Source organism: Armigeres subalbatus, chromosome 2 (assembly GCF_024139115.2).
Source record: "Armigeres subalbatus isolate Guangzhou_Male chromosome 2, GZ_Asu_2, whole genome shotgun sequence".
Taxonomy (NCBI): domain Eukaryota; kingdom Metazoa; phylum Arthropoda; class Insecta; order Diptera; family Culicidae; genus Armigeres; species Armigeres subalbatus.
The window spans coordinates 186,366,107-186,380,994 of record NC_085140.1 but is presented as its reverse complement, the minus strand read 5'-3'; the positions used below and the strand labels follow the sequence as shown (position 1 = coordinate 186,380,994).

Here is a 14,888-nt window from a genome sequence, read left to right as displayed (position 1 = left end):
TCAATTAGATGAATGTCATATTTTTTTAAATAAATTGATATTACACGCGTCTTAAAAAAAACACATCGTAAAAACCAAAAATCTACAGCTTAAACACTTTTAATTCGTTTTATTACGATTTAGATTTACGAGAAAAGATGCATTTTCGTCCAAAACTATACTTTTATACTTGGGCCCTTGTTATAGAATTATCGAAAAATAAGGTCAGTAAAGCTAAAAATATTAAAAATCACAGGAAAACTTTATATAGAAAAGTTGTTTGGAATAAGCCGCGTTACAATTTTGTAGAGCATTTTATGTTAATATTTTGAAAAATTAAAAAAAAAACAGTAAAAAATTACATTTACATTTTATCATTTAATAAAAATGTAAAAAATGTTTTTTAATTTTGCAGAATATTAACATAAAATGCTCTACAAAATTGTAGCGCAGCTTATTCCAAACAACTTTGCTATATAAAGTTTTTCTGTGATTTTTTAGCTCGCTGATTTAGAGCAATTTCACTTACTAGGATTAAGGTGTTTCCCAAAAAACATTATGTTTGATCAGCTTATTCCATTTTTTATTTTAAAGTTGAGTAAAAATACTTTTTTTTTGGGACACGTAATCCAAGTAAGTAAAATTGCTTTAAATCTGCCAACTGCCAAGAGCTACAGAAAAAGTTTTATAGTTTAATTTATTGGAATAAGCTGCGCTATAGCTTTGTAGAACATTACAAGTCAGTATTTCGTAAAAGAAAAAAAATATATGAAGTCGAGAAAATTTCCTGAAAATTTTCTAGACCGGACCGGGAATCGAACCACGCATCTTACCGCACGGCTAAGGAGAGCTGGCCGGTGATTTATTAGGTGATATTAGCGTTAGTAATATAGAATGGATTTTTTCTTTAAAGTGAACCGATTTGCGATTTGGGCCTAACTTATTTTGTAAACAAACACTGTTTCATGAATACTGGAGTTACTCTCAAATCCAGGGATTGAATCCTAAAGAGAATGAACGAATCTCTCACTTATCATCTCTGTTTACATATACGATATGTAGCATACCGCGAGAGACTTTTTTCGCAACCTGTCATGATAGAGAACTGATTCGGGAGGCTACACCCCATGATAAATTTCTTATAGAAAGCTCCAAACGCCGGGAGCACTGGCTCTGGTGCATTTCAACTTGTTCTACACAGCTGTGCAGTAACCAACACGAAATAAGCGAAAACAAAGCGAGAATCACCATTTTTCTGTGGGGGCTGCCTATCCGATTTTGTTTTTTCGCACTTGTATACAAGTTTGATAAATTTGTTATCATGACTTGTTATGATTCGGAACAGTTTTTGCCTCTCTTTTATGGTTGTTCGTCATCTATTGAGAGCGATTTCTGCAAACCCTGTTCAAATCACAAATCAGTCCCGAGGTATTTTTTTCTTTACGTGAACTAAAAAGCATTAATACATCAAAATTCAATGTAAAAACGTAAAATGAGATCTGGCGTCATTGGACGTCATTTTGATGTTCAAGTCGCAATGCACATGTTCAAATGCTGTCAGTTGACCCAACTAAAAACAAAGTAAAATTACAATCAAGTGGTGAAATTCAAATGGGATGGAACAGAATTCGTTAATTGTGTCGAGATTATGACTGAATCATCACTGTACTAGGTTTGGATTTGTTGAGTAACAAGAATTACCGTGTGTTTCCTACCAGTTTATGAAAAGTTAGTACGTACTTAAATTCCTAACTCGATCTTTTCCAGCAGTCAGTTCAGCCTAGGACAATGGTTCCGAGGTTTTCAACTAATTGCTAGAAAAGTTGTTTCCGCTGCTTTAGCCTCGAACGAGGAAAGTTCGAGTATGCATGGTAAAGTTAATTTGGTATGCTTTAGAAACTGCTATTGGTATAGACATAGAGGACAAAATACGATAAATTCCTGAAATACCATCATTTATTGCCCTAGCTGCCCTAAATTGATTAAGCTGGGGCTCGGTTTGGTAGATTTTACAATGGGGTCATGGGGTACATAGCAACTAAAAGGAGGCATGCGATTTTGTTTACAAAATCACATACGTCCTTTTGAATACGTATCAGAGAGATGTTGATTATAGCTGAAATCACTCAAATTGGTTTCGATTTTTTTGCTCGCTTACCATTAAGAACATCGTGAATTAATATGGATGATATTTCTGAAAATAGAAGATAAAAATGCATTATATTATTGAATTGCATACACAGAAGAATTATTAGTCAAATAAATTGTACCTAAAATCGAAAGTCATAAACAACTGTCATTTTAGTGTCTAGGTTGGCGAACATTATTATAAAAGTCAAACAAATAGAAAAATATTTGCTAAAACAGCATAACTTCGAGCAACTTCATTAGTTTTAAATCTGATATTTAAACGCAATTCAGTCAACTTGATCGTGAGTGCAAAGCGCAAAACCACATTCTTCTATAGATAAATAACTAAACTTTTTTCGCTAGTCGATTGCGTAACGCGAACTACTCTCCAGTAATGAAAAACTTCACAAAAATGTCATGGGATTGCTACAGTAATATCCCGATTTTATCACTCCACCTGATGAATTTTGGGTCGATAAAACAGGAAAGGTGACAAAACCGGAAATATTTTAATTATCAATTTTTCAATTTGTTTCATGAATATGAATCAGTTTAAGCCTTGGAAAGGTGAACGTTTCTTATCGAAAAGGCTTACGAAATTATTAATAGGTACTCATAAATGATTCACAATAAACCACAGGCGGTGAAAGTTATTTCATAAAAATCTAATTTTTTGGGGTGGCAAATTCGGGTCGAAAAGGTGATAAAATTGGGTCTAGAACGTGATAAAATTGGGGGTAGAAAAAATTGGAGAGTGATAAATCGGGTCAATACTGTATTACTAATTTGCTAATAACTTTTTTCAAAAAATATACAAAATTCAGATTTTTTGATTAACATTTAATGGCTTCAAGGATCCTAGAACTTTGTCATACAGATCATTGTTCTATGAGGCATGGAAAATTTAAAAAAAAAACGGCACGCAATGTCATGACATTAATGTCATTTGACACTAATTCGGCTCTCAAGCCGTCAATTTCAAGTTCAGAGCGATGATCTATTTGACATATGATGCTTCAAGAGCTATATGTTTAGTTTATGTAAAAAACACAAATAAATAACTTGTGAAAAAAGGTTCTCGCAAATCAGTCCCAAATCAGACATTATTTCGCGTCACTGCTTTTTTCATCATAAAATCCGCCGAGTACATTCTACATATAAGATACTACAGTCCCTCTGTTCTCGTGTCTAGCAAAACATTCAAATTTCATCTTTATGTACTACATCTCACATCTTTTCACTATTTAAAGTCAACGTGATGTAAACCCTTCTTGGTTGTCATCTTCGCCGCACACCTTGCCATCATGATATGACAAGAAAGCGAAAACTCTCGCCTCTACACTCTTACAGGAGCAACAAGGGAAAGTGAAAAGATATTTTCCCGCTAATCCACGTCCTAGTCTGACTCGCAGAAAAACGATAAATGATCTCCGGTCTTACAACTAAGTCGCAGCGTGTGTTTCCTCTGCTTCTCGTGTTATATTTTTTTTATTGCTTAGAGAATTTCAATTACGCTGTCTACCCAGCGGCAATCCTGCTGATGCTGTGGCAACCTACCGACCGAGTCCGAATAGGATTTAGTTGCGAAACATGGTCCAGAGCAGACAAGTCGTATTTTCCATTCAGCCGAACCGACAGCTTACGCACCTAACGAGGTTTACGATCGCGTGCAGAGTGCCGCATAAGTCGCTACCGTCGTCGTCGACAAACGGCGGTAGCACGTTTCGCGCGAAAAATTGCTCATCGTAAAACAACGCAAAAAAACGGGAAAGAAAAGCGGATAGCAGTATGATGGTGGTTTAAGGTGAAACGCTTCACTAACAGTACGCGATTTCACACTATGACAATTTAACATATTGAAAATGAATAAAAATACTAACAAAGAAATAAATACCTGTCTGAACGCAGAGAACACGTATGAAAAAGGCTGCATTAGCAACTATTGCATCTCGATATGTTTGTCCTTAAGTAAAGTACAATCTAAGACTTCGTAATAAAAAAAGTTGGCAGCCGGTACACGGTTTCCGTTAAACTAGCTGTTTTGTTGTGCTAAGTCAAGCGAGTCCTGTTCTCCATGACCAGTGGAACGAGCAGCTACTAAACTAACCATCAGTTATCTATACTGTATAAAGGCAAAGGGCTGTTCAACGTGGGATCAGCCGAGGGGTCTAATATACATATATACAACTAATTAAACTATTTATAAACTATTTGATAAATTTATGCAATTTTTATTAATCTGATTTTCCAATTTCATTCTTGAGTGATTTTATTTCCAACACAGGTGTAGCTGCAATGCCAAAGAATCCAACAAAATGTAATCTAAGAAAGCCACTATAGAGCAAAATTGTAGTTACTTATTTAGTAATTGGAAAAAATATATTTGTTGTAGGGGAAAAGACGGCTTTGGCAGATTTTTTTCTATTATTGGCAGGGGGGTTTTTGTCGACCAAATTTTATGAAATTTGGCCACAATATTCTTTGATATGCAAAGAATATTTAGGCCAAATTTGAGCATAATCAGTCATAAAAAACCCCCCTGACAATAATAGAACAAATCTGCCAAAGCCGTCATTCCCTATAAGAATCCTAAAATTATATTTTGGAAAGTTTTTATATAAAACTGTCATAATGCTGCAACTGACTGGTAGACGGTAAATATGACTCGGACTCGCTGGTTGACGATTTTTTTAAACACATCAATCATAAGACCCCTTGTTCTTACACTTCCAATCGCAAACACGCCATACGCTTGACTGACGCCAGTGCTTTCGAACTATCGGCTGAATGTAATTCTCGATCTGAACCGACTGAGAGAGCACCGGCCAACCGAACTCATAAAGCATAAGAGCTCGCCGAGGTTCAATAAACTTGAAAACAACAAAAGATCGCTATCGGACTCACTGCTGTGCGGCAGCGAGCGCGCTTTTCATCCATACAATCGAACCCGTACAATCGAGCTTCAATAAGAAGCGCGGCAAAATCTAACGCTTTCCGTTGGTTAATCGAAGTGAGGTTACATTGGGCGGTACTTAATCATGAATCTCTAAGCGACGGGGCTTCGTGCCAGAGGAACTTTCACTGCGACCGATTCAATTGGTACGGCTATCGAGTTGCGATCGGGTGGCTTTTATGATACAGCTTGCAAGAGTGCATAAGCCAAGCATCTTACAATTCAGTCTTGCTCATTGACTACCATGATAGCTGGAAAAACACTCCAAACGTAACGTGAAATAAACAATGACTATTTTCATAAGTACTTGACTAAGAAAAATACAACGCAATTGCTCGCAGAACGCACCGCTTCGTATCGGCTTGCAGCATGTACGTACAGCACACGCCGGTCGTTATCTAATCATAATCAATACTGTTTGAACAAGTCAAACACAAGATTCACAACCATTATATATTGTACATACCAACTATCTAACAGATGATGAGGTTTCTTTGAATCGGGGGGCGACTACAAAGTAAGACCTGATGGCATCCACAGAGAATTTATGAACTGCAGTTGATATCATCACAAGCCAGGAAATAGTATGATATACGAATGCGATGTGACAAAGCTAATCTGAGAGGCTCACAAACCATTGAGATTATTCACTAAGGTAACAATGTCTAAATTGGTAGTGGGAGAAAAACTGCGACCTGTTGAAGAGTCACAGAAAACATCAACACTTACAGTTAGTTTGTTTCCCGTAGAACCTCGTACACATAACTTCCCAATATTGATGACGGTATAGAATAACAAACGGCACACGGAGCCTTCCCCGGGCGCTAGTAGACAGGTGTCACATATCATTCTGTGATTTGCTGGGCTGGCCCTGTTTTGCAATGGCCAGGCATTTCATCGCAGCACTAAACCTGATGACGCGACGTGCTGCATAGTTATGCAACCGGTTCTGCATGAATGGTGGGAACTACTACTGCATTGCATTCGTCGAAAGCGATGGTGGCAAGATGCGACATGTTTGGCATTAAAAATGCACCACCAGCCACATTCAGCGGATACCCTGGGAGAGACGGGAACTTGAACTACAGTCGACCCGAGCAGAGGTGTATAGTTATTGCGTTATTAAAATGTATTATGTTATGTCATCAAAGTGATTACTTACTAAAAAATTCTTACTATTCTTGTTAATGATTGTTTGGCATAAGTTCGTTTGGCATAATTGTTATTAGATTTGTGTGATTAATAACTTATTAATAATAAGTAAGATTTGTCCAGCCATTTAGTTACGTTGTTTCCATCATATGAGAAAAACATGATAATTGGAAACAGGATTATACGGTGCGGCAAATCAATAAAAAAGCTTACTGTAAAACCATTTCAAATGTTGACACCAAGGATGTTATCGATCATTTAGTAATTTGCGTTCAATCATTTAGTAGTTTTTCAATAACTCATTACAGAAGCTGAATTTCAAAAAGTGTTGTATGCTGAACTTCTAGTCCGAAGGTTTTTCTAAAACTCTGCCTAATGGTTCGTTGTTAGAATTCAACTAATAACGAAGTTATAACGCTAGTTGAAGTAACCTGAACTAAATGATTGAAATTGTGTTATCATATAGTCTAAGTTACTTCAACTAGCGTTATAACTCCGTTATTAGTTGAATTCTAACAACGAACCACTTATGTTGTTTTGTTTTAATCACAATAATAGGACACAGTTGCCTATCGTTGCGATATTTTTTTAAGGTCAGTCCTATAGTTGCGATATTGCCTGTATTTCTTATGGAGGGTGTTACCACAACAATAGGACCTTAGCACTACCGCAATAATAGGCTCAATAGACGCAATTTTAATGGAAATTTTTCATCATTTTGAACGGAATTTTGTCAAACAAAAGTTGTTCTAGAGGTTGATTCGAAGAGTTTTAGCAGATCCACAATTGTTTTTGATACTATTATGTCCAGGATGGACTATTTAACCACTACCATAACATTAGGACATAACACAACGATAGGACGTTTTACCCTACCGTCTTATTATTCTTCAATGGCTCTACATTCCAATTGGAACTTGGCCTGCTTAGTATTCTATTAGCATTTCCAGGGTTGTTACGACTACGCGGATTTCGCGATTTTCGCGGATTTACATAACGATTTTAGGGTTTAGTTTTAGGTGGAAATTTAATAAATAAAATGCTAAATCTAATCTTTTACAGATATCTCGGCATAAAACATGTTTATTGGGGCTCGGCTGTGCGAATCTCGGTAAAAGTTGAACAAATTGCTGAGATCCCGGTAAAAAAAATAAGTTTGATGGGCTTCATTTTCATTAGCAAATATTGTTGAGAACAAATTTACATTTCAAGGTTATTAAAATTATTTTTCGGATATGTCCAATTCCTTATTTAATGCCATGCATTACACTCTCAAGCATTATTTAAACAAATGTTATGAGGAGAGATACGCCACCTGTTGTCATTTTTTGATTCATTCTAAAACACGACGCAGACAAACCATGTCTATTGAAGGACACGAACACCCATTTTCATCTTCCCAATTTCTTTGTGATTCCAAATTATTTGCCAGTTTCTGATTGGTTGTTTCTTTTACGATGAACCACTCAGCATGATATATTATATCATTCTTTAAAAGTCGTCAGAATTTTTTTCATAATATTGGAACATTTTATATTTTCTTTTTAAAATTCATCTAGAACGACTAAGGGTTTATACAATTGAAAACATAAAAATGTTCTGTGATTAAATGCAGATGCCTCATTTTAAAAAGTTCTTCTGCAGAAAGTCGATAATAAAATTAGAAAATGATTCTCAAAAGTTATTTCTGGCGGGTTTTGTTATGATATTTTCGGTTAACTCCGATTTTACAGGATTATCAATAGAAAACGAAGAAACTTTCTAAAGAAGTTTCCACAAGGACCCTATGATGATCCTTGCATAAATTTCTTGCAAATAAATTTCCACAGCGTAAAGAGGATTTCTACAGCATTAAAAACCCGAAAAAACATTTTTGGAGGAATTTCCTGGAGCGGTGATCGCGAGAATGACTATAGAAAATCAAAACAGAATGCCGCCTTGAATTTACAAAAGAGTTATAGCGATGATCAATGAATTTCTCTAATATGTGCTCAAAAATAGAACTAGGAGTTTTTCCGCAGGAAATCACCAATCAATTTCCGCAGGAAGTCACCAATCAATTTTTTAAGCGGGCTTGGTAGTCATATGGCTACTGCTTCTGCCTCATACGCAGGAGGTCGTGGGTTTAATCCCAGGTCCGTTCCATTCTCCTACTTTGTATCTTTCTCTATATTTCTCATGTTCTAGCAATCGCTAGAACTGGAAATGGACTTCCATACCGTTTCCATTACTATTCCCATACCTTCAACTTGAGTATTCTAACAGTAATCTGCTAGAATTGGAAATGAACTATAGAGCTCGTTTCCTACATCCAATTAGAAATTCCATCAGTTACCTTATCCTATCTATCACATTGGCAGCTCGTTAACCAAGACGGACCTCTGCCTCTCCAACCTAACCCAGAAATTCCAACAAATTCCGCATGAACTCGTGGCAAGTGCAGAGGTATATTCGGCTTGCAGTGGGCGAGTGATTGCATCATCATTTCCTCCCCTTCCCTACATTGACTTGCATTCTGACGTGGCAGGCGCCAGTATGACCTAACAAATGAGATCACCAGTACTTGTACATTGAAGATGTGTGCTAGTCCCAAGCAAACATCTGTTGGTTCCCTGTGCAAGAACAGCTGATCTGGTCATAATGGAGTAGCAACTACGAGCAGTCAATCAAGCTCAAGCTCAAGGAAGTCACCAATCAATTTCCGCAAAAAAATCTAAAGCGATTTCCGTAGGAATTCATGAAGGGATTTCTGCAAGTAAGCTCTGAAGATTTTCCGCAGGTTATTTGTGAAGAATTTACTTGAACTCACGACAAAATTTCCAAATGAATTACAAAAAAATTCCCCAGGGGAATTTTTGTAAGAATACTCGGAGGAATTCCCACAGATAATTTGGAGCGACTTCTGCACTTCAGCAGATTCAAGGGCAGTTGGATTTCTGTAAACATTTCCATGAAAATTTCAGGAGGATGACACGGAAGATGAATTTCTACAGGAGTTCTCGGAGTTTTAAAATGAAATTCCAGTAAGAATGGTCAAAAAAATTTCTGCATGAACTTGAAAAACTTGTTACAAGAATTGAAGGAAAAAAAATGACTAATTTCTGTTGGAGTTTACGCAAATTATTCTGCCGTATTTCCAAAGAAATTTCCTCGGAAATTTCAGAAAATATTCCTCAGGAATTTCTGAAGGAATTTACGCTTGATTCTGACTTAAAAACTAACGGAGCTTGAGCAACTATGTTAGATTTTGTATTATTTGTTTCTTGATATGAATTCAAATATTTGTTTTACAGAAGTTTTGTTTAAAATTCCTTAATATCTACGCAAGTTTGTCTTGTGATCAATAACTACAACAAAGCTGCATAATTAATTACTTCAAAAGAAATTGCGGTTTTGGCAGATTTTTTAATATTTGCCACGTTTATCTTTAATCAATTATTATCGAATCTGGCCTTAACATTCATTTCGTATCAACCCACCTTGTGTTTATAAAGTTCCATCAACAAAAATAATAACGGAACAAAACATGCCAAAGCCATCATCTACCCCAAAAAGCGGTGCTTATGCAAATAGTTTTGACTGTTTAGTTCTTGTTCTCTTAGATTCAGTACTTCTAGTGGTGAATAAGACCATTTAGAAGGGTTGTAATCAGTGTTTCAGTGTTGGTAGAATCATGCTCAAATCTCACTCACCGAAACCTCATGCACGAGCTGACTCGCATGCGATTCTGCAGGGAGAGCATCGCGCATGAGTTTTTCAGGCAGAATCGCATCGTTTCGCTCATTCGCCGAAAAATGATTTCGCTACAAAAAGTGTCAAAACCCAATCGAAGCGTATTTTATGTTTATGTATGGATTTATTATCTATTGTTTTAAGTGAAGAAAGTTCATTCATTTATTTAGTTAACATTTAAACAGATAACACTGAATCAACAATTTTACGCCACAATGCACGGTTCGAGGCCGCATCTCTTCATCCTTGGATACGCCCCACGCTCGCCAAGTCGCTCTGCACCTGGTCTGCCCATCTCGCTCGCTGCGCTCCACGCCGTCTCGTACCTGCCGGATCGGAAGCGAACACCATCTTTGCAGGGTTGCTGTCCGGCATTCTTGCAACATGTTCTGCCCATCGTACCCTTCCGGCTTTAGCTACCTTCTGGATACTGGGTTCGCCGTAGAGTTGGGCGAGCTCATGGTTCATTCTTCGCCGCCACACACCGTCTTCTTGCACACCGCCAAAGATGGTCCTAAGCACCCGTCTCTCGAATACTCCGAGTGCTTGCAAGTCCTCCTCGAGCATTGTCCATGTTTCATGTCCGTAGAGGACAACCGGTCTTATAAGCGTCTTGTACATGACACATTTGGTGCGGTGGCGAATCTTTTTCGACCGCAGTTTCTTCTGGAGCCCGTAGTAGGCCCGACTTCCACAGATGATGCGCCTTCGTATTTCACGACTAACGTTGTTGTCAGCCGTTAGCAAGGATCCGAGGTAGACGAATTCCTCAACCACCTCGAAGGTATCCCCGTCTATCGTAACACTGCTTCCCAGGCGGGCCCTGTCGCGCTCGGTTCCGCCCACAAGCATGTACTTTGTCTTTGACGCATTCACCACCAGTCCAACTTTTGTTGCTTCACGTTTCAGGCGGGTGTACAGTTCTGCCACCTTTGCAAATGTTCGGCCGGCAATGTCCATGTCATCCGCGAAGCAAATAAATTAACTGGATCTGTTGAAAATCGTACCCCGGCTGTTACACCCGGCTCTCCGCATGACACCTTCTAGCGCAATGTTGAACAACAGGCACGAAAGTCCATCACCTTGTCTTAGTCCCCGGCGCGATTCGAACGAACTGGAGTGTTCGCCCGAAATCTTCACACAGTTTTGCTCACCATCCACCGTTGCTTTGATCAGTCTGGTAAGCTTCGCAGGAAGCTGTTCTCGTCCATAATTTTCCATAGTTCTACACGGTCTATACTGTCGTTTGCCGCCTTGAAATCAACGAACAGATGGTGCGCTGGGACCTGGTATTCACGGCATTTTTGAAGGATTTGCCGTACAGTAAAGATCTGGTCCGTTGTCGAGCGGCCGTCAACAAAGCCGGCTTGATAACTTCCCACAAACTCGTTCACTAATGGTGACAGACGACGGAAGATGATCTGGGATATCACTTTGTAGGCGGCATTAAGGATGGTGATCGCACGAAAGTTCTCACACTCCAGTTTGTCGCCTTTCTTGTAGATGGGGCATATAACCCCTTCCTTCCACTCCTCCGGTAGCTGTTCGGTTTCCCAGATTCTGACTATCAGTTTGTGCAGGCAAGGGGCCAGCTTTTCCGGGCCCATCTTGATGAGCTCAGCTCCGATACCATCCTTACCAGCTGCTTTATTGGCCTTTAGCTGTTGAATAGCATCCTTAACTTCCCTCAAGGTGGGGCTGGTTGGCTTCCATCGTCCGCTGAACTGACGTAGTCATCTCCTCCGCTGCCTTGACTTTCACCGCCTGTACTCTCCGCGCCATTCAGATGTTCCTCGTAGTGCTGCTTCCACCTTTCGATCACCACACGTTCGTCCGTTAAGATGCTCCCATCCTTATCCCGGCACATTTCGGCTCGCGGCACGAAGCCTTTGCGGGATGCGTTGAGCTTCTGATAGAACTTGCGTGTTTCTTGAGAACGGGACAGCTGTTCCATCTCCTCGCACTCCGCTTCTTCCAGGCGGCGTTTCTTCTCCTGAAAAAGGCGGGTCTGCTGTCCCCGCTTCCGTCTATAACGTTCCACGTTCTGCCGGGTACCTTGCTGCAGCGCGACCGCCCGCGCTGCGTCCTTCTCCTCCAGAATCTGTCTGCACTCTTCGTCGAACCAATCGTTCCGTCGACTTCGACCCATATACCCGACGTTGTTCTCCGCTGCGTCGTTAATGGCTGCTTTTACTGTATTCCAGCAGTCCTCAAGAGGGGCCCTATCGAGCTCACCCTCTTCCGGCAACGCTGCCTCGAGATGCTGCGCGTATGCAGTGGCGACATCAGGTTGCTTCAGTCGCTCTAGGTCGTACCGCGGCGGTCGTCGGTACCGAACATTGTTGATGACGGATAGTTTTGGGCGCAGTTTAACCATCACCAGATAGTTGTCAGAGTCGATGTTAGCGCCACGATATGTCCTGACGTCGATAATGTCGGAGAAGTGCCGTCCATCAATCAGAACGTGGTCGATTTGTGATTCTGTCTGCAGTGGTGATCTCCAGGTGTACCGATACGGGAGGCTGTGTTGGAAGTAGGTGCTGCGAATGGCCATATTCTTGGAGGCGGCGAAATCAATTAGTCGTAGGCCGTTTTCGTTCGTCAGCCGGTGAGCGCTGAACTTTCCAATAGTCGGTCTAAACTTCTCCTCTTGGCCAACCTGAGCGTTCAAATCTCCTATGATGATTTTGACGTCGTGGCTTGGGCAGCTGTCGTACTCACGTTCCAGCTGCGCGTAGAATGCATCCTTATCATCATCAGTGCTTCCGGAGTGTGGGCTATGGACGTTGATTATGCTGAAGTTGAAGAACCGGCCTTTGATCCTCAACCTGCACATTATTTTATTGATCGGCCACCACCCGATCACGCGCCTTTGCATATCGCCCATCACTATGAAAGCTGTTCCCAGCTCGTGTGTGTTGCCGCAGCTCTGGTAGATGGTATGATTACCTCTAAACGTTCGCACCTTTGATTCCTTCCAACAAACCTCCTGCAGCGCTACGATGCCGAATCCACGGTCCTTAAGCACATCGGCGAGTATGCGTGTGCTCCCGATGAAGTTGAGAGATTTGCAGTTCCACGAACCGAGTTTCCAATCGCTAGTCCCTTTTCGTCGCAGTGGTCTTCGCCGATGGTTCCGGTCCGTACTCTCTTGTTGATTGTTCGTTGCTTATGATTTTTTAAAGGCTGGCTTGCAGGGCCTGACACCAAAACCCCTAAATTTCCGGAGGACCATTCCTCCTTATTTCCGGTGGACCATGGTGCCCAGTTTCATTTTAGAGTCCCTCGCTGGCACTCGGACGATGATCAGCCGCCCTAACATGGAGAACAGACGCTGTTGTGAGCCGATCCTGACATGGAGAACAGACGCTCAATAAGATTTGCACCTCCGGAGAGGAGCAAACCCCCCTTCCCTGTCAGCATACGACCATAGTTCCCACCGGGGTAAGTAAAGAAAGTTATTCCGATGAATTTAACAAAGAAGAATACGCAAAAATCATGTAATGATGCAAATAGCGAGTCGAATTATGGACGATTCTCTGGGCCATGAGTCGGGTCCGGGTGGGGTTTGCCTCGCGTATGATTTGAATCGTTGATGAGATTTGAGTTTTAACCACCACTGGTTGAAATACTTACTGCGGTTTTATTAGTCCTATTAACATTTTGATACAAACATCTGTTGCAGTTTTAAATCATATTTGAAATCAATAATATTGTAAAAAAAGAAAACTGAAAATGAAGAGAAGACGTTCAATAAATTGTTATACAAAAATTGACATTTAACGTGTATTTGCTTAGAATTTAGATCTGGATCGCGCGGAATGGATTTCATGTCGCGCGGAAATGGCGCGGATTTGGCGCGGAAAATATCTCAGGATTTCCGTAACAACCCTGCATTTCCTCAGTTATTAATGAAAAGCTTTGCCATGCCCGCCATTCCATGACTATGTATCTTGTGTGGCAAGAACAATGAATACACTATGACCAGGGTGTCGATAAAGTTTTCAACCCAAAAACAGGCTATTAGAGATCCGGACAACTATGGAACGACTGTAATTTGCTTTGAGATGTCCCACCTTTTCCACCTTTTGTATGGAGTCAAGGACTATGGAGTAAAATTTCGGTTATTTGGTTTCGAAGCCGACGACATGAATCTTCAAGCTCCAGAGCTCTGATTAGTTAGGAAAGAATACGAATTTGGAGGATCTGCTGAACCCTCTGACTGATTGGAGCACTTCGTAAAGATAAGATTCCGAAATGCCAAACGCAATGAAATCAGATCTCTGTACAAAAATGAATTCGGAACTCATAAGAAGCCAAAAAATGTTTGAACTTCAGTACCGATGCAGGGCCAAAATCAGTATTATCCCACTTATTGTTGAACCCCAAACTGATTAAGGGGCGCGCCTTTGAGAGTTGGTATAAGCGGTAAATAGCGGTACCTCAATCTAAAGAGCCTCAAATTAAGATTGAATAATATCTGAAAAAACGACTACTTCATTTATACTTAATAGAAATGGAGCAGAAAGACATGCACTAAACAAATGACACGGGTATACTACAAAAGATCAATGAAAAGGACGCAGTGGTTCATCCCGAACAAAAAAAAATACTAAAATTATTTTTCTATTTGTTCGCATCGACAGCAGTTCTCGATTTGATGTCACAGTAAGATTTTTTGCTATGTATACGTTTTGTTATTTCAATCTCAACGACCAGAAAGATAGCAACATAAGCGATAAACATCGACAATATCCTCACATCTAAATATGTTATCGATTTGATCTCAAGCTTTGCTGTATGTGCCACATATTGCGTAATTCTATTTCAATTCTCATTTAAATAAATGTATCTCACTTTAGAGAAAGAGAAAAATCACACATTATTTTAGTCCTTTTTGTTACCACTGAGAATCGTCACAAAAATAGGCAATAAATCATTA

At 39.9% G+C, this 14,888-nt stretch overlaps 2 protein-coding genes across 3 annotated transcripts in view; both read right to left on the bottom strand.

The window, feature by feature from the left end:
• The window catches only part of LOC134211392 (GATA zinc finger domain-containing protein 5-like), a 679,652-nt gene that overhangs the window by 570,450 nt on the left and 94,314 nt on the right, over positions 1–14,888 (bottom strand). The gene's annotated exons all lie outside the window — the stretch shown is intronic.
• Positions 1–14,888, bottom strand: part of LOC134211395 (uncharacterized) — a 215,876-nt gene that overhangs the window by 106,684 nt on the left and 94,304 nt on the right. Inside the window, exon 3 of one of the 2 annotated variants that reach the window (XM_062688204.1) lies at positions 2,138–2,173. In XM_062688204.1, coding sequence (XP_062544188.1) covers positions 2,138–2,173 — 36 coding nt within the window. Of the gene's footprint in view, positions 1–2,136; positions 2,174–14,888 lie in introns of those variants that run through there. The other variant, XR_009979012.1, reaches the window with a different exon arrangement.